Source organism: Dendronephthya gigantea, unplaced genomic scaffold (assembly GCF_004324835.1).
Source record: "Dendronephthya gigantea isolate DGI-Jeju-01 unplaced genomic scaffold, DenGig_1.0 000060F, whole genome shotgun sequence".
Classification (NCBI taxonomy): domain Eukaryota; kingdom Metazoa; phylum Cnidaria; class Anthozoa; order Malacalcyonacea; family Nephtheidae; genus Dendronephthya; species Dendronephthya gigantea.
Window position 1 is genome coordinate 1,267,833 of NW_021163070.1, and position 26,285 is coordinate 1,294,117.

The window sequence follows — 26,285 nt, forward strand, 5'->3', positions numbered from 1 at the left end:
AGAGTATAAAAATGAAAGCTGCTGTGCATCTATTGGCATCCTTATTGGACGTTAGGGATCAATACAGCAAAAATGATATCCCAATACTCTTTGGTTTATTGTGTGTCTGCTATGGTGCTGGGCCTGCATTAATAAGGCCTCTGCAACGTCTTGGTTTATCCGAGTCATTTCCTGTATTGTAAGTAATTTTTTTTATTATTACTCATATTTTTCTATTTTCTAGATTATTTTGTATATACACTTATATATACACTTTATTTCACAAGAACCATTACTGACAGTATGTGTTAAACTTTCTGTTTTAGGCTTGGTGTTCTGAAAAGTCAGCTAGAGAATTACAAGGATGTCATAAAACAGCGTTCTTCTAGCACAACACCCATTGTGACATATCAAGACAACATGCAGATAAGTCGCACGTCATTAAGACACTTGCGGTTGTCAAAGTTGCAGAAGGAAAAGATCTTGCCAGGAAAAATGTGGGATTTTACGGTTCGTGGATGGCGTGAAGCGGACATAAGTGGCACTGAAAACTACTTTAATGATGAAGAGGCAGTAAAACCTCAGATGCCTGTGAAAGATCTCGAATACAAAGACACCAAGTTTGGTAGGTTTCATGTGAAAATTATATATAATTTTTATAATATTACAGCCATTTGTAAATGCTGAATGTCGAGTTATGAGTCGTGTTGACTCAATTTCTACACGGAAAATATCAAAACAGAAAATGTTTTATATTTTTTAATGTCACCCCTTCGAAATAGATTATTTGTACATTATATACTACGAAATAGACAGTAGATTTCTCGCACTGGTATAGTCGAACTTTGGCCTCTTTTTAATACCTTTTATACATTTGGCAATTGTGTGAACTTTATATTTCATTTGTGATATATATATTAGAAACACACGATGAGCTGAACAAGATGTGGGAACAATTCCAAGACCGAAATTTGCTACGTAAACTGGATAAAGCCCTTAATTCGGTTGAACTGTCAGGTGAGGAAATTAAAGCGTCCACACAAGTGATAAGTTGCAAGAATTAGCGAGTGGCAATGCACGGGAACCTAACCAGACTCAGCAAGAACCAAGGAGGCATTACATTATAGAAATACCACCAGTTGAAAAAGATTTCCCTGATCTTGTTGGAAAACCAACACAAATTTTTCCTCTGCCCATTTCCCATGAGAATCAGTGCAAGACCGTTGGACTAGCGAGTAACCTGACTTATTCACAAAAGAATTTGGTTTTCAAAGTAAGAAGAACACCACGCATGTGCCACTGAGAAGCTCAGGAGAGGATTTCGCCCTTGACAGGGCATATGAACGCTTTGCCTTCATGAAAACTTTAGAAAGGCATAAAGAGCACCAATTGGAATATGAAAATATCTTGAGAGGGGAAGCAGCAACCATTTCTGAAGACGATGTGGCTTTTAGCAATGCCAACAATTTGTTGGTAGTTATGGATGAAGAAGACTCTAGTAGTGAAGAAGATTAAGGCCAATATTGTACTATGTCTATAACTTTGCTATTTTCTATGACACATAGTAATTAAATAGACCTTTCCGGTAATGATGTCACAATTTTACTGTTTTCAGCTTAGGACCATCGTTTAGATGGAACGTATTCCAGGATTTTCACGATAATATATATTTTTAAATTTCCTACGTGAATTAACAATTATATGCGTCCCCCCCGGAAATACCCCTTAGAAAAATACACAAATAACTCCCCCCCCCCTCTTCATTGCTGTTGTCGAGAATTGACATGGACTTTGCACTAATAGTAATAGTTAAATAATATAGCAACGCACTAGAACGCACTTGATTGATTGACACTTAAACTGATAGTTCAAATTACACTTGCATGCATCTTCAATTAATAACATCTGTATATAACTAATTCTTCGCTACTCAGAGACACACACACAATTACATAAATGAGAAAATAACCAAAATCGCGTTGTTGCATTGATCGTCCAATTTGTATCCCGCTAATTCGAACCTCCGCTTAAGTTCTCTGCAATCGTCGTAGACACAACGCAGCAAACGAAGAACATTCAGTAATTCAGGTATTAAGACGATCGAGACATTGGTGCTGTGACCAGGATGGACGAATTGCAACGCGCCAAGGTAACAAGACGGGCTCAACGCTCACAAGCTACTAAATTATGGAACAAAGCGCTATCGCTCATGGAGGAGGATATGAACGAAGTGAAGACTCAAAAACTACAGGCTGTATTGGAAACGTACGACGCAAAAATCGAACAGTTACGCAAGTTAGACGAAACAGTATACTGTAAAATTGATTAAGAGAAAAACCTAGAGGCAGAAATCGCAGAAGCTGACGACTATTTAAATGAGCTAATGGAAAAGAGGTACCGCATACAATTTCATATTAAGTCTAGTCAAAGTAAAGTCCAAAATAACGCATCTCCTAGCCACAACCACGAATCCCCCGTTCAAAGTACACCGCAATTAGGAAATTCGAACAGTCATAGATTACCGAAGTTAACGCTACCGATATTTACGGGAAACCCGCTAAAATGGCAAACATTCTGGGACACATATAAAACCGCGATACACAACAATATTAGTTTGGGTGATATCCAGAAATTCACATATCTCAAAGCTCAATTGTCCGGCGAAGCTGCCAGTTCAATCGAAGGCCTCCCTCTATCGGAGTCGAATTACGCGCAGTCTATCCAAATTTTAGAAGAGAGATTTGGCCAACCGCACAAGATAGTTAACGCACACATGCAAGCGTTACTAGATCTTCCCACCCCATCTGATTCTGTGACCCATCTGCGTAAATTTTACGATAGCATGGAAAACCATATTCGCGGTCTCGAAGCATTAGACAAGAAACCGGATACATACGGTGACCTATTGACACCTATTATTTTGGCTAAATTACCAACAACAATAAAACACAACTTAATTCGCGAAAATGGGACAACCAAATGGGACATCGAACAATTGCGCAGAGCTATTTTAAAGGAAATCCAAATATTAGAGGCTGGGGAAGAGACAGAAATTTTCGAGCATACCAAACGACCTGTCAACACTCCTCCGTCTACGTCATCGTTACTTACGAATACCTTTCCAATTAAAGAACGGGATTTCAAAAACCCCAAAGCCGGCAATCATGCAAAGCCACGATTATGCGTTTTTTGCTCTGGTCATCACCGTCCTCACGAGTGCAATGTGATTCGAGATCCCGCAACACGTAAGAAAATTGTCCACCAGTCAAATTTGTGTTTTAACTGTTTAAACAATCACCGAGTATCCAAATGTAACTCAAAAAACCGCTGTAGGGGGTGTCATCAAAAACACCACACAAGTCTTTGTCAAGAAATAGATAATAAACATCCAAAACGTCAAGAGCAAAACGGAGATACGGAACAATCAAAACCGGAAGAGCGACAACCGCAAAATCAAAACACGCCAAATGTGAACACGCAAGTTCAAAACACAAATGCCACCCTTGCTAACATCGAAATTCCTGACCAAGCCAATAAAACCAAACCCGTAACTGGGTTCCACACCACTTTGTCCAACAATAATTACTACGGGAAACAAACACTTCTAAAAACAGCAATAAACTCAGTAGAATCGTCTTCAAGCTCAGCGACAGCCCACATTCTCTTCGACGAAGGGGCCCAGCGCTCATTTATTACGCAAGAATTAGCCGACAAACTAGACCTCGCACCTGAACACAGCGAAACACTTAATCTTTCCGTTTTCGGTGGGTCCACCACTTCCGTAAAACAAGTTGATGTCGCTACGATATACCTCCGCTCAGACAATGGTGACAAAATTCCCGTTCAAGTAATAATTATTCCGACGATCGCTGCACCTCAGAAAAGTCTTCTCACTACGGATATACGAAATCTCCCTTATCTCAGTGGTTTAAAGCTAGCCCGCCCAATGAATTCCGATGAACAGTTCCAGATTTCCCTACTTATTGGTGCAGATCACTACTGGGACATTGTGGAAAATAAAATTATCAGAGGACCGGGTCCAACCGCAGCAAAATCTAAAATTGGCTATTTGCTTTCTGGTCCAATTGCGAACACGACACCAACGTCATCGTATCTTAATGCAAGTATCTTGAAAGTGATTGTATCAACCGAGCCCGACAACAAAGCGTTAGAACGATTCTGGAACTTAGAATCAATCGGTATTCTTCCCAACGAAACTCAAACGAATGATAGTAACTTTGTTAAAGGATCCCCAGGATCCCAGGATCCCCAGATGTTAAACACCTACGACGAAATAATCAACGAACAATTACAGCGAGGCTTCATTGAAAAGGTTGTTGACCCTCAAATCGTTAACGGTCCTTGCCATTACATCCCTCACCACGCTGTACTAAAGGATTCCTCCACTACTCCGCTCCGTATTGTGTACGACTGTAGCTGCCGCACCAACGTTGATCAACCAAGCCTAAATTCCTGCCTTTCTACTGGCCCAGATATTCTCAACGACCTAACTGCCATCCTCGTCCGTTTCCGCTGTTATCAGTACGGTATAACCGCCATAGAGAAAGCGTTTTGAATATCTCCCTGGATAAGAAAGAAGATAGAGCAACCCGATTCTTCTGGCTATCCGACCCAACCAACCCCGAAAGTAAATTTGATGTCTACCGTTTCAAATCTATCCTATTTGGAGCATCATGTTCCCCATTTATCCTTAATGCCACTATCAAGAAACATCTTGGCCGTTTCAACGATCCAACCGCCAGGTCCATGGAGTCAGACATATACGTTGACAACTTAGCTTCCGGAACAGATCATGAAGATGAAGCCCTGTGTTACTTCAAACAAGCTAGATCTATTATGTCTCCAGCCAAATTTAATCTACAATCGTGGAATTCCAACAGTTCTAAACTCTCCGCGCTAGCAACCACCGAACATCTTCAAGATGCTGACCCTGAAACCAAAGTTCTCGGTTTGCAGTGGAATGCCAAAGATGATGTATTAAAACTCCAAGAAAAGGGGCTAACTACTACGACAACTATAGAAAAAGTAACAAAGAGAGACGTACTACGACAATCGTCCAAAATATATGACCCACTTGGCATTCTTTCGCCTGTCTCAATCCGTGCCAAAATCTTTATCCAAGAACTCTGGGAACATGGCTACGACTGGGATGAACCATTACCAGACGAAATGCAAAATAAATGGATTGGACTTTCCAAAAACCTAGAAAGCGCAACCCGCATTCAGATTCAACGCAAATACTTCCCCTTGTTGCCCGTATGGCCTTCAAACGTAACCTTGCACATCTTTGTTGACGCCAGTTTCAAAGCGTATGGTACAGTTGCATATCTCGCCTCTGGTCCTCACAGCACAATGGTCATGTCTAAGACTCGAGTGGCCCCCTTAAAAAAACTAACTCTACCACAACTAGAATTAATGGCAGCTGTAATGGGAGCAAGATTAGCTTCATATCTACGCAATAACCTTAACATATCACGAATTGTCTATTGGTCAGACAGTCAAATAGTCCTCCACTGGCTTTCCTCCACGAAAGAACTCAAAACGATTTGTCCAGAACCGCATCGATGAAATTCACCAAACCACAAACGACGCCAGTTGGCATTACTGCCCAAGTACGGACAACCCAGCCGATCTCTTGACACGCGGCATTCGAACCGAAACTCTTCTCGCTTCACACACGTGGCATCATGGTCCTTCTTGGCTATTAAAACAGGATAGCTGGCCACAATGGGATCCAAAGACAGTCATCTTACAATCTTCTGTCCACGACGATCCAGAAACTACCCATGTTACCCCACCACACAGCGATAAACCACAACCATCTCCACCTTCACCTTCAAACAGCACTATCAGACAAGTCATCGCCCATACCCAATTCAGTGATCTTCAACGACTTATAAGAACTACAGCATGGGTGATTAGATTTACGAATGTCCTTCGAAAACGCTCCACGTACAGAAGTCAGACCCTCAACGCAGATGAAATCAATCATGCAAAAAATGTTTGGATACGCGAAATTCAAAGCAAAGCATACAGCAGTGAACTCGCCAATCTACAACAGACCAACGTCCCTCGCGTACCCCTAGTCCGTCAACTTCGCCTATTTATCCTTGAGGACAACATCATTCGCTGCGGAGGCAGAATCCATAATGCGCCTGTAAAACATTCTGCCAAATTCCCAATCCTTCTCCCTGCAAATGACCATCTCACCACCTTAGTTGTCAATGATGCACACAAGACAGCATTACACTCTGGATTAAACCACACTTTGACTCATGTCCGCCAACGTTACTGGATTCCAAAGGCCCGCCAGTTCATCAAAAAGTTACTTCGCCGCTGTGTAACCTGTCGAAAGGTTAATGGACAACCGTATAGAGCTCCTACTCCACCTCCCCTTCCAGCCTTTAGATTGGTCGATTCACACCCATTTACTGTCACAGGAGTAGATTTCACTGGCGCCATTTACGTCAAAACCCCACAAGGTCAAGAGAAAGTATACATATGCCTATTTACCTGTGCAAACACACGCGCTGTCCATCTCGAAGTGGTAACCGACCTTACCGTTCAAACCTTTATGACAGCGTTCTGACGATTTGCAAGCCGCAAATCTTTACCCCAAATCATAGTGTCAGACAATGCATCGACATACCAATCCGCTGCTGACGAATTAACACAACTTTTCAATTCGCCAGAATTAGAGACCCGACTAAGTTTACGTGGCATTGTTTGGAAATTTATACCAAAACGAGCACCGTGGTACGGCGGATTCTGGGAAAGATTGATTGGATTGACAAAACTCTCTCTGAAGAAGGTCCTTGGTAGAGCAAACATCACCCTCGAGGAACTACAAACGATATCAACCGAGATTGAAGCAGTCCTCAACGACCGCCCTTTAACATACACCTCTTCCGAACTCAGCGACGAGGATCCACTCACCCCATCCCACCTACTATACGGCCGACGAATCACCACCCTACCCCACTTGCTTTACGACGATGATCCCAACGACCCGTCCTACCACCCTGAACCAACCCGTATCGAAATTCAAGCAAAAAGGAGGAGTGATTTGCTGTAACGTGTTAATATAAAACAGACTGCTTCCGGACAGTATATGCATGGTAATACAAGACGCTCAAGTTAGTTAGTATGAGCGTACAACCGAAGTGAGAAGGTTGCACGTGTAAAGCTGGAAGAATATATATATAATTGTAAACTGTGTGTGCGTCTATTCTTGTTAATTCGGCACGTTACAATTGGTGCGCAGCGGTGGGATTGGGTAAAAACAGGTTGATTGAAGAAAATGGCAACGAACATTCTACCAGCGAAATTCGAGGGAGACGATATCGTAGCATGGCTAAGAGAGTTCGATGCGTGTGCTTTAGCAAATGGTTGGAAAGACGAAGACAAGATCAAAAAACTTCCCGCGTTTCTACGAGGACGAGCAGCCACTCATTTCTATACGATTCCCGACGAGGAGAGATCAACTTACGCCGCCGCGACAAAAAAGTTAAAAGAAGCCCTTTGTCCACCAGTTGAAAGGGAAAATAACTATGTAAAATTTGAAGCTCGGATGCTCCGTGTCGGCGAAGACCCATCTATTTACAAGTGGGAATTGGAGCAACTCTTAGAAAAGGCTGACCCGACACTAGGAGACGAAGCGAAATCTGCCTTATTGTCGCGCCAATTCATGCGTGGTCTGCCAAACACAATACGAGAAAAACTGTTAGCGCACAACCCAACACCAACCTTAACCGAAATGCTAAGCTTTGTACAGCGCTATAGAGCAATTGAAGAACATAAACCCGGTTCTACCAGCGCGAGCACAGCAGCAGAAAACACGAACGCCAACATCGACCGACTGGTAGGTTTAGTAACCGAACTCGCTACTCGACAGAAGACGCTCGAGGATCAACTGGCCACGTCTCAACAGATGTACACCGCAGCAATTAAACAACAGGATCGTAACCGACCCAGGGTCACTTGCTTTCGTTGTGGAAAACAAGGCCACCTGGCCCGCGATTGCCGCAGCCCTAGCCAACGCCAAGACCGCTCCAACGTTCGATGCTACGAATGCCACAGATACGGGCACTTCGCACGAGAATGTGGAAATTATGCGCCTTTAAACTACCAAGGGGCGTCTCGAGGACACACAGGCCAGTAGACAGCCCCGACACAAGTAAGAACTGTGATTTTTATAATAATGTTAGCGTTAGTAGTGGTACTAACCACACTGATATTAATTTACCTGAACACCCGTTTGTTGCTTGTTTCATTGACGGTGTACCTGTCAATGCTCTATTAGATACTGGATCAATGAAGTCCTTCATAAGCGATAAAGTCCTGCATGTAATAGACTTTGACTGTGTTCGATTAGACACGTCGCAATCACAGCGTTGTACGTCGATTACTGGGGGGGAGTTAAATATTGTAGGAAGCATATCTACAAATGTAACCATGCACCGGTCTAAACATAAGTACCATAGTTCGTTTCTTGTCAGTAGCAATATACCTTACGACTGTGTTCTGGGATGGGACTTTATTATGCGGCATACATTAAGTGTTCAAGGGAGTGTTTTGGGAGGGCGAAGCAGTTATCAGCTAGTGGGGACTTATGGGAAATGCCCAATACAGTCGGAGCATCCAGCAAATAAGGTACAATCGAATGGAGTTGTGATAACAGAGAAGGACTCGCCAGTCGTTCCTCCCAACAACTCCAGCAGAGACAGTGCAGTGCTGACGCAATCACTGTCCAGAGGTATCAATAAAGTGACATTGTCTGAGGGAGTGGCAATTCCGGCTCGGTCGGAAATAATAATTGAAGGTAAGATACAGGCGAAAGATGTTTCACAGGTTGGCATGATATCAGCTAGTCAGTCAGATAGCGTAAAACATTTAAAAGGACTACATGTAGCTCATTTAGTTGTCACCCCTATAGGTAAAACAGTTCCAATTAGAATAGCGAATACCACAGAAGGCGAAATCGAACTACAAAAAGGGTGCAAATTGGCTGAATTTTGTCCACTAATTGAACCGAATACCGTCGACACTAACAAATTTCCGGTTAATTGTAATGCCGTCAAAACAACTCCGTTCACGCAACAAATAGATTCTATGTTAGATCCAGATTTAAGTCAGCCCGAAAAACAACAAGTGAAACAAGTATTGCATGAGTTTCAAGAACTTTTTAGCGACAACATTAGCCTAACCAACATTGTGCATCATACAATTGACACGGGTGATAATCCACCCATTAGGCAACGCGCCAGGCGAATGCCATATGCATATCGCGAAGAGGCCGAAAAACAAATCACAGACATGTTAGATCAAGGCATAATCCGTCCCAGCACTAGCCCTTGGGCCAGCCCAATCGTCCTAGTTCGCAAAAAGTCAGGTGAACTTCGCTTTTGTATTGATTACCGCAAACTCAATCAAATCACACGCCATGACGCTCATCCCTTGCCTCGGGTGGATGACCTCTTGGACTCGGTTGGACATGCAAAATACTTTACAACTCTAGACTTAAAAAGCGGCTACCACCAAATTCCCGTCCACCCAGATGACCGCGCAAAAACAGCTTTTGTTACACATGCTGGCTTGTATGAGTTTAACCGGATGCCCTTTGGGTTAGCTACTGCGCCTGCGACATTTCAACGAGCCATGGAACTCGTTTTAGCTGGTCTGACATTCAGCATTTGCCTTTGTTACTTAGACGACGTCATCATTTTTAGTAACAGTATCGCTGAACATTGTGATAGGTTAAGAGCGGTCCTTGCTCGTTTTCAGCAACATAATCTGCGTTTAAATTTGTCAAAATGTACTTTTGCAGCGCGAAAGGTTGACTATTTGGGACATGTGATATCCGAAGCGGGCATTAGTCCTCTTCCATCAAAAGTGGCAGCAATAAAACAAATTCCTGCACCTAAGACCGTAAAAGAAGTCCGAAGTTTTTTAGGTTTATCTGGATATTACCGGCGTTTTATCAAGAGTTATGCATCTATTTCGGCCCCTCTCACTAAATTGACTACAAAAACCGAGGCTAAGCAATTTGACTGGACTCCAGAGTGTCAGCAGGCGTTTCACACCTTGAAAACATGCCTCTGTAATTCGCCAGTTTTAGTCCATCCTAACTTTGACAAAGAATTCCTGCTACAGACGGACGCTTCAGATATAGGATTAGGTGCCGTACTCTCACAGCTTGACGACAATGGGTTAGAACGACCCATAGCATACGCATCTAAAATTTTATCGGTTCGCGAACGTAAATATTGCACAACAGAAAAGGAAGCATTTGCGGTTGTATTTGGTACTCGCACTTTTCGCACATACTTGCTCGGTCGCCCATTTAAAGTGATAACGGACCATAGCGCTCTACAATGGCTAGGCAGTATACATCTCAAAGGGCGCCTCGAGCGGTGGGTCATGGAATTACAAGAATTTCAATTTTCTGTCGTACACAAACCTGGGAAACTTCACAAAAACGCAGATGCACTTTCTCGTTTAGTAGCCCCTCATCAGTCTCCAGAACCTACCCGGACGGACTGCTTACTTGATAAAAACCACGGCACAAATTCAACGTGCAATTCACAGGAACATGTGCCAGATAACTGCGCAATTGCCATCAATCCGACAAACAACATAAGGAACTGTCAGCACACGGATCCAATACTTTCTCAAATTATCAATGCTAAAGAAAGCGGTACGCCGAGAAATAAATTAGCTGCATGGCGACGTAATCCCAAATTGGTCTCGTTCTGGCATCACTATGATAGCTTGTTTGTTCGTGATGGGGTGCTTTATAAATCGTTAAAGACCAGAAATACACACCCAGATCCAGCTATCGTGGTACCAAAATCTTTAGAAATTGAAATATTAAAAGGCACGCACGACAGTCCATTTGCCGGGCACTTAGGTGACTAGAACTCTTGATCGTGTTCGAAACCGTTTTTTTGGCCAAAATGCGGAAGACTGTTGAAACGTACATTAGGCATTGCGACGTTTGTGTCCAGAGAAAAGCGCCGGCGCCAACGGATAACAATGGCAAAGCACCACTTCAAAGCTTGGAGGTTAGCGAACCCTTTACATTCTGGGCCTTAGACTATATGGGCCCGTTACCCGAAAGTAGTCGTGGAAACAAACACATTTTAGTCTTAATGGATCATTTTACGAAATGGTGTGAGGCTTTTGCTACTCCAGATCAAAAAGCATCAACAGTTGCTAAAATACTTGTTGATCGAGTTTTCAGTCGGTTCGGTCCCCCAGTTGTCTTACACTCTGATCAAGGAGCAAATTTTGAAAGCACATTACTGCATGAAGTGTGTGATATAATGGGAATTACAAAGAGTCGGACCACTGCATATCACCCTCAATGTGACGGGCAGGTAGAGAGGCAAAACAGAACTTTGCAAGACATGTTAGCGGCATTTTGTAGTAAACATGACCATGATTGGGATCAATGGTTAGATTCGGTAGTTTTCGCTTACAACACTAGTCGGCAGGAGTCGGTACAAACTTCACCATATGAACTAGTCTTTGGTCGTATGCCCAGATTACCCATCGAACTCGAGTTAGGTTTTCCACTCAAAGAACCTAAGACACAATCAGAATACAGCCAGTCTGTTAGGAAGATATTTAAGAGGTGAGAGAGGTAGCAAGAGTTAACTTAGAGAAAGCAAGGAAGAAACAAAGGAAATGTAACGAGAAAAGAAATCAAACTTGGTGTCCATTCGCACCAGGAGAGACGGTATATTTACGCAGACCGAAAGGATGGAAATTCGGAACCAAGTGGATTGGGCCGTTTGAACTTATTTGCAGGCTCGGCGTTGATTACAAAATAAAATCAAGCACAGGCAAGATTACGGTAGTTCATCATGATCGGTTGAAGCGCGGCTATGCACCATTAAACAACGGCAAAGTTGTTTGTCCTGCTCGAGAACTTGGGGGCGACCAAGTGGTTTACACTGTTCCCACGAACAACGTTCAACCTAATTGCGACGATGCTCCACATATCCCCCGGGTTAGGCCTAGGAATCTCAGGCAAAATGTCCAACCGCCTGATCGGTACGGTTTTGTTGCAAGATAATACTCCCTGTAAGAACACAGTCGTAAACATAGTTATCGTAAATTTCACTGCACTTCTTGTGGGCAAGAATATTATTGTTGGGGGATGGTGTAACGTGTTAATATAAAACAGACTGCTTCCGGACAGTATATGCATGGTAATACAAGACGCTCAAGTTAGTTAGTATGAGCGTACAACCGAAGTGAGAAGGTTGCACGTGTAAAGCTGGAAGAATATATATATAATTGTAAACTGTGTGTGCGTCTATTCTTGTTAATTCGGCACGTTACATTGCTACAACACTTTTGGAAACGCTGGCGTGAAGAATACTTAACCTCTTTACGCGAATTCCACAAAGTCTCTGGAAAAAACGAAATAGAAATAAAAGTCGGTGATGTAGTTCAAGTCCACGATGACACCAAACGCGTGAACTGGAAGCTTGCCATTGTGGAAAGTCTCATTGTAGGAAAAGACGGTTTGGTCCGTGCAGCCAACATCAAGACAAGCACTGGTTATACAAATCGTCCTATCACCAAACAATACCCACTAGAAGTGACCTCAACCACCGATACCACCATGTCAAAGGTTCCTGACACCCAACCTCAAAATACCCTGGACCCCGATACCCAGGACCCCGCAACCGAAAATCAAGGAGTGAACAGACCCATCAGAGCAAAAGCACAACTCGCAAGAGAGAAAATGAAAAAATGGGCATCTGTACTTTCGCGCGCCCCGGAGGATGTTGAGAATTGACATGGACTTTGCACTAATAGTAATAGTTAAATAATATAGCAACGCACTAGAACGCACTTGATTGGTTGACACTTAAACTAATAGTTCAAATTACACTTGCATGCATCTTCAATTAATAACATCTGTATATAACTAATTCTTCGCTACTCAGAGACACACACACAATTACATAAATGAGAAAATAACCAAAATCGCGTTGTTGCATTGATCGTCCAATTTGTATCCCGCTAATTCGAACCTCCGCTTAAGTTCTCTGCAATCGTCGTAGACACAACGCAGCAAACGAAGAACATTCAGTAATTCAGGTATTAAGACGATCGAGACAGCTGTAAGCATGGTGGCCTGAGGCTAATGAATATGGAACATCTTAAATGGTCTCAGTTGTTATGCAAAATAGGGTTGAAGGAAGTCAATGAAATATTAGACAAGCGTTTTGAAAGTATTTTTACGACCTTGAGAGATCTAGCGTCAATATTCACAAGCGATCAAACGTTGACTGAACGAGTTTCAGCGCTTAGAGATGAGTGGTTTCCTGCTAGAGACCAATATGAAAGATCTGTGATCCATTTGGCATCATTGAACGGCAATACGAGGCTAGTTCGCTGCTTAATATATTCAGGGTGTCCTGTCAACGTAAGAGATGGTATTGGACAAACACCTTTAACTCTGGCTCTTCATATGGGGCACACAATAACGGGAAAGGTTATTGTAGAATGCGGTGCTTTCGTTAGAGATGAACTATTTCCAGATACTGTGCTTTCGTTGCAAATAGCCAAAGTTAAGGGGGATAACATAATGATAAACATTGAACAAAAAATATTGGAAGAAGAAGTTGTAATCAGCCATGTTGAATCATTTTACCCAAAAAACTCAAGCGGGTCTGAGATGGATGACAGTGTTGCTGGGTTGAATTTTGCATGTGGTCTGAACATCAACGTCGGCGATCAAAAGAACACTGTTCTAATTCAAGGCTGCTCTGGTCGTTGTCCAGACGTTTATGGGTGCCATACACCTGGTGGTGGAGATTTCCACTGCCGTGGGTATGTGAATGAGTGCATAGCCCGCACAGCAGGTCCTGGTGGATTTTGGCATGTGGTGGGAAAAGTTTTGAAAAGACCAACGGTAAATCCATCTTCCTTCAAATCCAAGTTTAAAGAGAATAACTACAATAATAATGAAGAAGCCCTAATGGATTATGATGATGGACTTTCTACTGCCATGATAAAGACTTTTGAGAAATCATCTAGTTTTCCAACAACACCAGAATTGGACAAATGCCTGAAGGAAACCAAGTCCCATAACATGATCTTACTTGCCAAATTGAAGGAATGGATAAAAAAACAGGAAGAGCAAGATGCAGTTTTTCGGTATCATTCTCAGTGTATCAACCATTTAATGCCCATAACTAGGTGGTATAAGGAATCAGTCAGGTATGCTCATATATACATATCTTATCCACTAATAAAGCCTGCATCTTTCAGGCAGAATAAACTTATATTTTAAGAACGTATTTTAATTGATAAATAGACTGGGAGGTGGGGCTCATTTAACCCTCTTGTGCTCAAGCGCTTCCCTGTGACGAGTAAAATCATCTGGCTTTAGATAGAGTTTTAAAAATACTAAAGTGTCACGCTGGGCACAAGAGGGTTAACCTACATATATTTGTATTTATGCAGGATACCAAGGTTTTGACACCTGATACCCGAAATTGAAAAGTGGGATTTTCATTACACTACAATGCCTCAAAACATGATTGATGGCTTACTGGACTAGAAACTTAGTACAACAGAAAGTTAAAACCTACCATGCCTACAATCTTTTTTCTTTGCCAGTATAAAGTAACATTAGATGGGTTAACGAATGTTTTCCCAAAAAGTAGCTCACATGTATATGGGAGTAAGGCTTAATGTATAACATTTCATTTATAACATTTCAATGTATAACAATGAAATTTCTGCAAAATGTTTATAGGTATGGGAATGGCAAAGCGATTGAAGGTGTATGGATGATTTGTCCTGCTCTTTTTTCTCAATTGAACAAGATAAATTACCGGGACGAAGCATTCACACATACTGTCAATGCTATAGCCAAATGGCCACTCACATATCGTCTAATGTACCAGAGGAACAGGACAGTTAGTTTAGATGGTAAAGATGGAAAACAATTGGCTGGAGATGAATGAGTAGAAGATTATCTTGTTCGGCCTGTCAAGCAGTTTGCATCTGCCCAGAGCTCATTCTCCATGGTAGAACTGATGTCCTGTAGTGTTCATTTGTTGGAGATGAATCCGAAAATGTACAAATGTAAGGAATCGTTTGATATACACACTACAAAGAAACACAAGAAGCCACCATCTTTATATGATCAAATGAGGGTTGCCCAATTTGTCCTCAAACAAGGTTGGTTTGAATCTGCTAAGAGAACTGATGTTTTAAAATATGCCTGGGCTGACAAGAAAGTTAAAGAAGGAGAAAAAGTTCCAAGCAAGTGTGTGAATGTTTTGGAACAAGGAGAAGTCAAAGCAAGTGGTGAATTTAAATCTTTTCTACACAGGAAATTTCCTAATGATATGCTCTAATTTATTATAAAAGCCCATTTCTTAACAATTCATAAGAGCAAGGCTTCCAGACCAAAAAGTATTCACTGTGTAACTATCATAAGGGTTTTTATTTTATGCAGGGAAAGTGTGAATCTTTCTTGGAATAACTAAAGTCAATTCAATTCAATTAAAGTAATTAGTAAATTCAAGAATTTTAATCAAATTCCAACGATTTTGTAAATTTTACTATTTGTCCACTCTAATTACACCACTACTAAACTATTATTATTACACTATTACAAAACTTGTCGTACATGCAGATTTGTCATTACTTTTATCACCAGGTATTACATATTAGGTGTCATAACGAGAAACACTTAACCTGAGGGCCATCAGATCATGTGCTTTCGGTCCAAGAACTAGCTGAGCATATAAACTTTTACCCTTCTTTCGACTATTTTCTGCCAGAATACCACTGTTAATTAGTGAATGTAAAAACTTATCAAGTAGCACAGTTGGCACAAACCTTTTCTCGAGACTACCAAAATTAACCAAACTATCCAGATCTTGCTCCAGGATAGATTTCTGTCGACTTCCTAAGAGGAAAAGTTTCAGGGTGTCGCATGTAAAAACCCTTTCAGTTAGTTCCACAACTGCTTGAAGCACCTTCAGTGCATCTGATGTACCATCAGTTATGTAGAAGCTCCCCCTTGTACAACAGTTGTCACAACTAGTTCTACAAATGAAACTAGTTATTTCCTCCCCAAAAAATAGCATAAGCCTTCTATGACGACATTGTACAGGATCTTCAAGAAAATGTATCAGTTCGTTAACAGATGCAATCTGCTGGTTCAGTTCACTTTGCATTTGAAACATTTTCATAAGCATATTCTTGTCTCCATATTTATAAAATAACAGACATGTTGCAGGCAAACCATCATGCCCTGCACGGCCACATTGCTGATAATATTTGTCAATACTTGTGGGTATTCTGTCATGAATCACGTATCGCACATCCTTTTTGTCGATGCCCATCCCAAATGAAGAATTGGCAACAATAACTTTGCACTCTCCTTTTACCCATTTAGAGTAACTATTTGATTTCACTTCTTCAGATAATTTTCCATGATACTTAACACAGTCAATCCCATTTTTTGAAAGACCAGCATGAATCAATGAAACATCCTTTGGTAAAACACAGTATATTATTCCACTATCATCCTTTCTCTCCAAAATGAAGCTTTTCAAGTCATTGTTAAACTTGCTTGTACGTTCTTGAACTTTCAAAAACAGATTCCCTCGAAAAATTGAAGATCTAAATACCACCAAACCGTTGAAAATATGCTTAAGTTCATATTCAACTTTGCAGGAACTGTTGCACTCAACAAAAGTTTAGGGCAGGGAGTCTTAGCTAACTCTTCACATACCTCCCTATATATTGGGCGAAAAGTGTTACCCCAGCTAATAATGGTATGTGCTTCATCAAACACAATCCTTTCTAATTCATTCTTCTCAATCATGGACATGACAGTACTGTTAAATTCTTCATCCTTGAGCATTTCAGGTGTTCCAACAACAATCTTATACTGTTTAATATTCAACTGTTGGGTAGTTTGTACTTCCTTTGGAACATCTCCAGTAAATTTACAAGCTGGTATGCTGAGATTATAACATCTAGCAAGAATATCATCTATCAAGGATAATATGGGAGAAACTACCAAAGTTGTCTTGGCAGAAATTACAGCAGGTAAAAGATACATCAAAGTCTTTCCACCACCAGTTCCCACGACTGTCATAGCATCTTTCCCATTCATTGTTGTTATTATTGTCTCTCTCTGCAGTGGCCGAAAGGACGTAAAACCAAAATACTGTCTCAATGTATTGTCTACGAGCTTTCCCCTTTCAATATTGATATCCTGAGATAAATTTGACTCCTCAAAATCTTTTGAACTTTGGTCGTTGGATGTGGTTCTTTCCGAATGTAAAGGTGTATTCTTGAGTACATAATTCAGTTCAACAAGAGGTTTATTGTTCAAGATCCTAATACTATACACATAACAATCATTTGCTTCGTCCGATATTTCAATGTTCTTCGAAGTCGGTTCGTGTTCGGCAAAGCCATGAATTTCATGAAGACAAAAAGACAAAAATTTCGTAGCAGCTTCAAAACTTGAAATTGCTTTAACCACACACTCTATTTCGTATCCTTTTATTTTAAAATTCGATGCATTATTAGGCCACAATGGAGGAACAGCAGAAAGTTTTTCCAGCGCTAGAAGTAAAATGTTATCATCGCATTCTTCCGCCATACTGATGATGCGTGCTGAGTCAATGAGCAAATTTCTTCTTTGTCTTACAGGGAAAGCACTTAAATTCGCTTTTCTCTCCCCTACTAAGCAGATTTTTGGTATGCGCGGAATTGACAGACCATGTCGATTTTTGGCAGGCAACTCTCCTTTCTTTATCTTTCTGCCCCGCCCCCCTTCCCGCCGCAATCCCCTTATATTCAGTTACACTCGGCCAAAACATATGAATATTCAATTACACTCGGCGAAAATATAAAATATTATGAACTCAATTTCTCAAAGGTTTGCTGTTTGGGATTACACAGCTTTGCTTACTTATATTGTTACTCATCTATGCTATAAAACTATTTGAATACCAACAGAGTTGCCTGCGGAGGAGGCTACATGAATCCATAATGCTTCGAAAATGTCGGCAAGGTTGTTAAGCACGAAAAAATTAAGGTTATTACAGATAAACATGCAGACACTTCCGTGTGTTCTCTCATATCTATCTCTCCAAACTAGTTTAAATCCATCTAAAGCGATAATATTATCAGGAAGGAGATTCTGAAGCCAAGTTTCAGTTATGCAAATACAATCCAAATTCGAGTGTTGTGCAACATAGTGAATTTCGTAGATCTTAGGAACCAAAGACATCACATTTAAAAGAAGCAAGGATGGGCAATAGGCAGTCCCAGATCTTTTCCCTTGATGTATAGAGTCGATCAAGGGTATATGCACAAAGTTTCCCGGGTTATGAGCTCGCAAATAATGGCTTGAAGTAGGCCGGACACAGTTGATTTTATTTGCCGGTTGGACCACTTGAATTCCATAGCGACGACAAGATTCCCTTTCTTTAACAAGTCTGCCAGCTCTTTTCCCTCGATATAATGGCCACAACTTCTTAATAATACCCTTGCGAAGACACATAAATCGTAAGTAAAAGATCCATATTTTCAAAACTAAGGAGTTTAAAATTATTAAAATCCACAAGCTAAAAAAGGGTGCTGCCATACAAGGCGCATTTACAAACAATTATCTACATGATTAAACAGGAAAACCCTGTTCCATTGTCTCAAAGTCAGACAACTGACATAACCAATATCTCATCGATTGAGCAAGAAATTTTTGAAGTTGGAGATATTTCAAAAATACAAAACCCAGCCTTGCATCCAATGCATGACCTACGGATAACATCTGGTATTCCTAAGCAATGGAAGAGGATACAATTCCAACGTATGAAGAAGAATGTGCCATCGCGATAATCACGCGACTTTAAACAAAGCGCCAAAGTATACTGGAGAAGCTTCAAGGACATGACGAAGATGCAGTGGGTGATGGCGTGAACAGAGGCATGTACGCAGTCTTCTGGGGAAATTTTTTTATTCACGTTTGCGAAGGTAAATATGTTGAATTGTCGATGGCAACATACTTGTGAGTGTAAAAGGTATTACGTTTGCTGGAGATTATTTTAGTTGATTACAGATCCCATTTGGATTGGTCATTTATCACATATTTTCTTGCAACTTATATTTATCAGGTGAACTTATTGTTTATGCAACCAAACACCTTGATCGCAAATCGCTTTGTGCATAAAATTGTAGACTTATAAACACACGCGCATGTGCACACGTCTCCTCGGAAGCATATTAAAAGAAAGTAGATTTGAATAACATTTGATACCTTTATCATTCAATTTAGGTGTTGATCAGTTCGATTTCGATATTTTATCATCTTTCACCATTGAAGAATACTTTGTATTAGGGCGAATTCTGACACATCAGTTCATACAAACAGGAACCTTGCCACTACAACTCTCAGAGGCTATTATCCACCAGGCGGTTATTGGAAGCGCGTCGGCGGAATGCCTGGTGCAATCATTCTTAATGCTACTCCATGAAAAAGAAAGAGATATAATAGAAAAAGGGCATAGTGGGCTTTCACCATTTCCAACTGACGAACTGGTAGATATTCTTTGCCCATACGGTAAAGTAGCTTTCCCCAACCCGAGCAATATCGCGGAGATCGTTGCGCAAGTGGCTCGGACAGAGCTGGTGAACAAACAATTCACTTGTATACATAAGCTGAAAGAAGGGATGGGATCGTTTTGGAACGATGTCAGTGCTGAAGAAATTAAAGCCATATACAGCTGTTGTTCCCCTACCTTCACCAATGTCTCGAGCAGTTTATACTTCTAAGCATCTTACATCACAAGAAGATAAAGTTTCAAGATGGCTTGTACGATATCTAAAAAATCAAAACAGAAAAATTTTATCACGTTTCATGCCCTTCTGCACTGGAAGCGAATTGGTTATTCCCCACAAGCGTATTAAAGTGGTGATGGAAACAATGGCAGACCTTGGTATTCGGCCGAAATCAAGAACGTGTTTTGGAATCCTAAAGTTGCCAAAAAATTACCAATCCTACGCCCAATTTTCCGAAAGCCTTCATTTTTACATGCACAATCCCAGTGTGTGGGATTTTAGTGACGATGATTAAAACAATAGTAAATAATCTCTTGAGGGTTAAATCTTAGAATGGACGTATAATTTATATTTTTGAACATGATCCAATGATACTTGATGTATAATACTTATAGTGTCTTTTATGTGCAATGATTGTTGTGTTGAAATTTCTTATGCACATCGTTTATCCATTGATGTTTTTAAAATTTAAACATTAGCTGAGAAATTGGGGTTAGTTCAGACGTTGAATATCTTCATGTCATATTCTGCCTTTTCCAATGCACATTTAAAAGTGTATTTTTTTAATAGGTCCGAAGTAACAAGTCTATATTAGGAAGATAGATAGAGAAGATATTATTAAAAAATATTCAGTGTATGTGTAACTAGCTATGTCATGTTTGACAGCTATATTATTTGACGAAAAACACATTTAACGTTGAAGCTAAGTCATAGGGCTAAGTGAACGTTTATTGGTTTGGCTATAACATTTTTTATTTTGTTCTGTTTGTATAATAGAAATTGCAGTAACGAATTCTTAGAGTAGTTTGACTGATACATGTTGCCGCCATATTGAATTTTAACCGTTCGCGCGCGGAGGTCTGGTTCGGTACCCAAGCAGCCTTCATGATCCGCCATGTTTGGCTTCACTTTTAGATTACGCAATGTACTAGAGTGACCCTTCCATATATATAGAGTTCACTGGTCGTTACTTGTTGGACACTACATTTACCCTAAATCTAATAATGTGTGGTCTCTTTGGTGTGGATTACTACAAAATACTCAAAAGTTCTTTACTGAGGCACTCAATGAAATGGATGATGATTGCAATCCAAAAATTGCTGCGGGTAATGTTGCTGTGATGGACAATTGTGGGTTTCATCACGCAAGATATGTTGAACCAGTACTGAGACAAATATGCTACTTCAAACATGGGTAAGTTTAATTTACCAACTGCCGTACAGCCCAGAACTAAATCCATGTGACTATGCCTTTAATCATATAAAACGATTGTTAAACTAGGGATCCAAGGATAGTGCAAAGTTTTGATGCCCTGTAATACCTAAGCAACACGTTTTCCCAACATAAACATTTTGACTTATGCCAGTAAAAATATAATGAACCAGGTTAAACATTAATCAAAAGGAAATTACTCAAAGTACTCAAGTTACGTTAGTCGCGGATACCGGTATTGTCACTATTAAATTATAATTTTAGTTGCGCATGTAAACCGGGCGCGATTTTCTCAGTTTAGTCTCTTTTCTTCGTCAAACAACTGTGACTACATTCACTACATATATATGATGGCAACAATTTATCCGTCATTTCATAAGAATAGCCAAAATAGTTGCGTTGTAAATAATGTAAAAAAACCGGTGCATATTATGTCTATGATGTGGATACTTCGACGCGTAAATCGATACAAAACAATATACTTATAATCAATACTGTATACCGCCAAAATGATTTGATTACTGCACAAAATGCCCGTTTTGTATAGTATCATTTATGTACTGTATGCAATACAAGGTATCCTTGCTATCGACAAATATATATTTGTCATTTGTGTAAGAGATTAGAGATCTATCATACATAACAACACAGCGTCGTTTCTTCCTAACCTCTTATGAAGCTCTATTTATGGAATAAACCTTCCAAATATTTTGTGTCGAATTGAATGCTCGTATTTCATAACATAAGTTCATAAATTGCGTAGATTCTCAAAGAATTGCACGATTTTTACGCCCGGAATGTTTTGAAGCAATGCTCGTCGCTCCTCGTTTCTTTACATCGTGAATAATGTTGAAGGCTCAACGGCACATGCGCAGTTGCGACGTATAGGAAAAAAATCGGGTGTTCCGGGGGCAAATCTGCGCAAATCCCTTTGAAACAAAACCCAAACCGCGGAAAAGCAATGCTTCAAAATTTACAGTAACGGTCAAAATTCCTCAATATTTTGGTGAACTTAGCAAAAGGGATGTAGAGAATTAATAAATAAAGCAAGTTAAACTGATTTAAAAACTTTAAATTACTGATCATATACAAAAAGGTACTATACGGCATAAATCAATCTACCCCCCGTAAAGTTTACACTATGACTGACTGTCTGACTGACTTACTGACTCGTTTGAATTTTCGCCACTCATCACAATACTGCAAAGTTTCTCAAACTTTGCACTAAAAACAATGAAGGATTTACAGCGCAATTCACTGAACTTGCAATAGTTCAAGCGGTAGAATTAGTCACACCGTCCCTTTGCTCATCCTTTTTGAAAAAATGTGGATATGGATTATAGAATATAAACGAGAATATGTTCACGAACAACAACTGCTATAAATTTTAACCAAGAACAACAACAACACTGAACATAAAAAAGCTTAGTCATAGATATTCAAGTTAACTATATTATGACTAACTTGAGTTTAACGTTATTCGGTGATTGGACACGTTTGTCAGAGCTTGCAGATGAATTTGGCATTTCAAAGATTAGCTTTTTTATACACACTGTAAGATAATATTAGATGCTGGTTACAAGTAGGCTAATTAGTGTCAGGGTGTACCTAGTCAGAATTCCCCGTTCTAAACTTCTAGTTTCTATAGTATAGCCTAATATGGTATTACAAATATGTAATGTAAATAAGTTTTGTAAAACAATTCGGAGAGGACTTCATTCGTTAAAAATCAAAAGAAATGACATTCCTGTTTAAAAGGTTTTCATTTTTTTGTCCAAGATCATACTCGATAAATAGAAACATTCTGCAAAAGTAGAAATTATGCACTGAATAAATTGTATTCATAAATTTTATGAAAGGATATTTTACAGTAAATAAGGCCTGAAATAATTACTCCGGCGTCAGCGATGGAGTTGAAAATTCGCCCCGGTTTTGTTTTGTTTTTTGTTTTTTTTATTTTTCGTCGTCGCAAGTCTGTTTTGGCACGAAATATACTAGCATTTGAAATGCAGACACTGCTCACTTGTATCCAGGACTTAATGATGCGACTCTCATTGTTCGCATGTATACGAGCGTATTTATCTACCTCAAAGTTTGGTCTCGCGAAAGTTATGGTGCACTGCCAAATTTTCGATGCGCGATTTGATTTTGATTATTTAATCACGTGATACAGCAATTCGACCATGAGGGCGCACGACACAAATAAACCCTTTTCGCTTGTTTTTTATGTTGGACAAGAAGTGTTTGTATAGAATTTTAAGAGTTTCCATGTCAAGTTTAAGACATGTCCATGTAAGAGTATTTTTAATACGTGTGGATTTTGCTTGTAGTTTAATAACATAGGTCTGTGGATCGTTGCTTCATTTACACCATTTACATTAGGAATGTATAATTTATATGAGTCATTTATACTTAGCGGATACTAAATTACCAACCTCGTAGACACAATTACATGATCTTATATAAAGCTATAAGGTCATACTTATAGTCAACTGTGAAAGAGCTGGTTGGAGGGACATTTGAATATTAAACTATATTCAGATGTATGAACTATGAAGGGGAGAGGGGGCATCTTTTATTCTTCTCTAGACTAGAGGGATATGGATTATGGGATATCTTCTAGGATATTTATGAATGGTCTATTTTAATTATGTTACACTAAAATATATATTTCAGTAGAATTTTTTAACTTTTTTCTAGGTTACTTCACACTTGAAATCTCATTTGAGGAATTCTCACTTTTTACCGAAAGCTATCTTTGTAAATTATATGTATGCCAAGTCAAAAAATATGAATGCCAAGTTACAAATTATATGCCAAACTTACAACTGAATATAAATATCTTAAGTATTAATACAGTGAAAAATTTGATTAATACAAAAATGATCATTTCTAAAGTTGTCCACTTGAATTCTAGAATTATGTATTTGAACAAACTTATTTTCTACATTTCTAAATGCCAATATTTGAATGCTGAAGGTGATACAAATTGCAAAATTATTTTTGAGAAAACTTTGAATACCCAACCAGCTGAACTACTGACAAGCATCAAGTCACATTACATAAAATTTATGTCCAAACAAGGCCAATCAGCAGTTATTGAAAAGATGCAATGCAATAGTAGTTTCCATCAACAAGATGGCAGAGCCCTTGGCAGTATTCAATGTAAGAAGCTCAGAATGTTAGGTGAAGATGTTCAGAAAGTGATCAAGAGAAACATTCTTTCGTGAGGTACTTCTAAGTGAAATTATCCCAATAGGGAAAATAACTTACCACGCTCTTCGCATTGAGTTTCAGATGAGAGGATCACCACATTTACATGCATTAATATGGACATCTTATTGCCCAAAGCTTACATCAGAGACAAAAACCAGTTTTGTTGAATTTATTGATCAACATGTGCAAGCTAACCTTCCAAATGAAGAACACGAACCTGAACTGCATAATTTAGTCAAAATGTATCAAAAGCACACCCATTCAAAAACCTGTAGGAAATATAAAAACATAAGTTTTCGTTTTAACTTTGGACAGTTTTTTACAAAACAAACTATAGTTGCTGAACCTTTAGATGAGAACATCGATGACAAAGTCAAACTAAATATTCTAAACAGACGTAAGGCGATTCTCTCCTTAGTTAAGCAGAAAATTGATGAAGTGTTAAATCCATCTAACGATAAGTATGATGCAACTTTAACAGAGAAAAATATCTTTGATTCAGTAGGTATTACTGAAGAAGAATACTACAGAGCACTATCGATTTCACCAGACTCTGACTTTGACCTATACCTGAAACGGCCAGTAGACAGTTGTTTTATTAACAACTACTTTGTTGCTGGTATCAAAGGATTTGCAGCAAATGTTGACTTACAACCAGTTTTCAATCACTACAAATGTGTGACATACGTTTGCTCCTACTTCACAAAGGATGAAACTGAGTGTTCCCAAGCTATTGTTAACGCAGCAAAAGAAGCCAAGTCATCAAATATGAATGTCAGAGATGGGTTGCTGCTGCTTTTCTTTCTACAAGGGAAGTTAGCTCACAAGAATGTGTGTATAGATGTATGCCTGAATTGTGGTTGAGAAAAAAATTCCCCAAAACAATTATTTGTTAGTACTGATTTGCCTGAGAAGCGAATACGTGTAACCAAAACTGAAAATGAGCTTGATGAACTTGATGAAGAGAGCACTGATATATTCAAGTCTAATATCATTGAACGTTATAGTTTAAGACCAAATCGAATCCCATCTGTCGATGCCTTATGTTTAGCACAATTTGCTACACTATATTATAAGGATTATAAACCAGATGATGCCGAGACAAAAGATTCTCAACCTAGTTGTTTAGATGACAATCTACTTGAATCACGTAACTCAACTCTCGAAAATGTTGATACTGGTCTTCTCGCTAAAATAAAATTAATGAACAAAAATGAATATATGAAATGTAGAAAAGTTAAAGCTGTTTTAAGATATCACACATCAAACAAAACAAAAGAACCAGAATTATACTTTCATCACTTGCTCATGTTGTATTATCCATGGAGAGAAGAAACAGAGCTATTATCTGCAGATCAAACATATTCATCTAAGTTTCACGAAGCTCTGACGTTCAAGCTGTCATTGAAAGGAACAGAGCAATGTTTGAACCTAACACGGATGCGATAACGGAAGCATTCGAGTCAATCAGAACCAATCCAGGAACAAACCATTCCTTTTCATACGACTCAATAAATGATCAAGAAAACTCTGATATTCAAGAAGAAGTACCAAACGATCTAAATCCTGACGAATCATTCAATGAACAGCAGCCATCAGATTTAGGCCAAACACAACCATGTCAGCCTTCTTCTGGAACCATCACTCACCACACCCAACCATCAGAAATTTCTCAATCAGTTAGATCTTTGAATCCAGAACAAAGACGAGCCTATGATATAGTTCTGTCTTGGTGTAGAAAATTAATAAAAAACATGAATAGCTTGAAACCTGTTGAAATAGAACCAATCTATCTCTTTCTTACTGGAGGTGGCGGTGCTGGTAAAAGTCATTTGATAAAAACTATATACCACACAGCAGTTAAAACGTTTAGACATCCTCCATTTAACCCAGAGTTACCAACTGTTTTATTAATGGCACCAACAGGAGTTGCGGCAATAAATATTGATGGAACAACAATAAATATGGGACTGGCTATCCCTAAAGAAGCTAATGATTACATTCCTGCAATGTCTGAT

The 26,285-nt window shown here is 39.5% G+C and overlaps 4 protein-coding genes across 4 annotated transcripts; 3 read left to right on the forward strand and 1 right to left on the reverse strand.

The window, feature by feature from the left end:
* The first annotated feature begins 1,912 nt into the window (after positions 1–1,912).
* Positions 1,913–4,513, forward strand: LOC114530174. The gene is made up of 2 exons (XM_028551755.1): positions 1,913–4,313; positions 4,357–4,513. Exons 1-2 carry the CDS (start codon positions 2,363–2,365, stop codon positions 4,371–4,373), a joined length of 1,968 nt encoding a protein of 655 aa, XP_028407556.1. The 5' UTR covers positions 1,913–2,362; the 3' UTR covers positions 4,374–4,513.
* A 323-nt stretch (positions 4,514–4,836) lies between these two features.
* On the forward strand, positions 4,837–7,075 carry LOC114530168. The gene is made up of 3 exons (XM_028551749.1): positions 4,837–5,424; positions 5,714–6,482; positions 6,627–7,075. Exons 1-3 carry the CDS (start codon positions 4,837–4,839, stop codon positions 7,073–7,075), a joined length of 1,806 nt encoding a protein of 601 aa, XP_028407550.1.
* A 216-nt stretch (positions 7,076–7,291) lies between these two features.
* On the forward strand, positions 7,292–10,376 carry LOC114530181. Its single transcript, XM_028551761.1, has one exon. The coding sequence runs from the start codon at positions 7,301–7,303 to the stop codon at positions 8,159–8,161; it is 861 nt and encodes a 286-aa protein (XP_028407562.1). The 5' UTR covers positions 7,292–7,300; the 3' UTR covers positions 8,162–10,376.
* A 5,328-nt stretch (positions 10,377–15,704) lies between these two features.
* Positions 15,705–17,659, reverse strand: LOC114530169 (ATP-dependent DNA helicase Q1-like). The gene is made up of 2 exons (XM_028551750.1): positions 16,807–17,659; positions 15,705–16,648 (listed from the first exon to the last, which is right to left on the reverse strand). Exons 1-2 carry the CDS (start codon positions 17,657–17,659, stop codon positions 15,705–15,707), a joined length of 1,797 nt encoding a protein of 598 aa, XP_028407551.1.
* Positions 17,660–26,285: the final 8,626 nt, after the last annotated feature.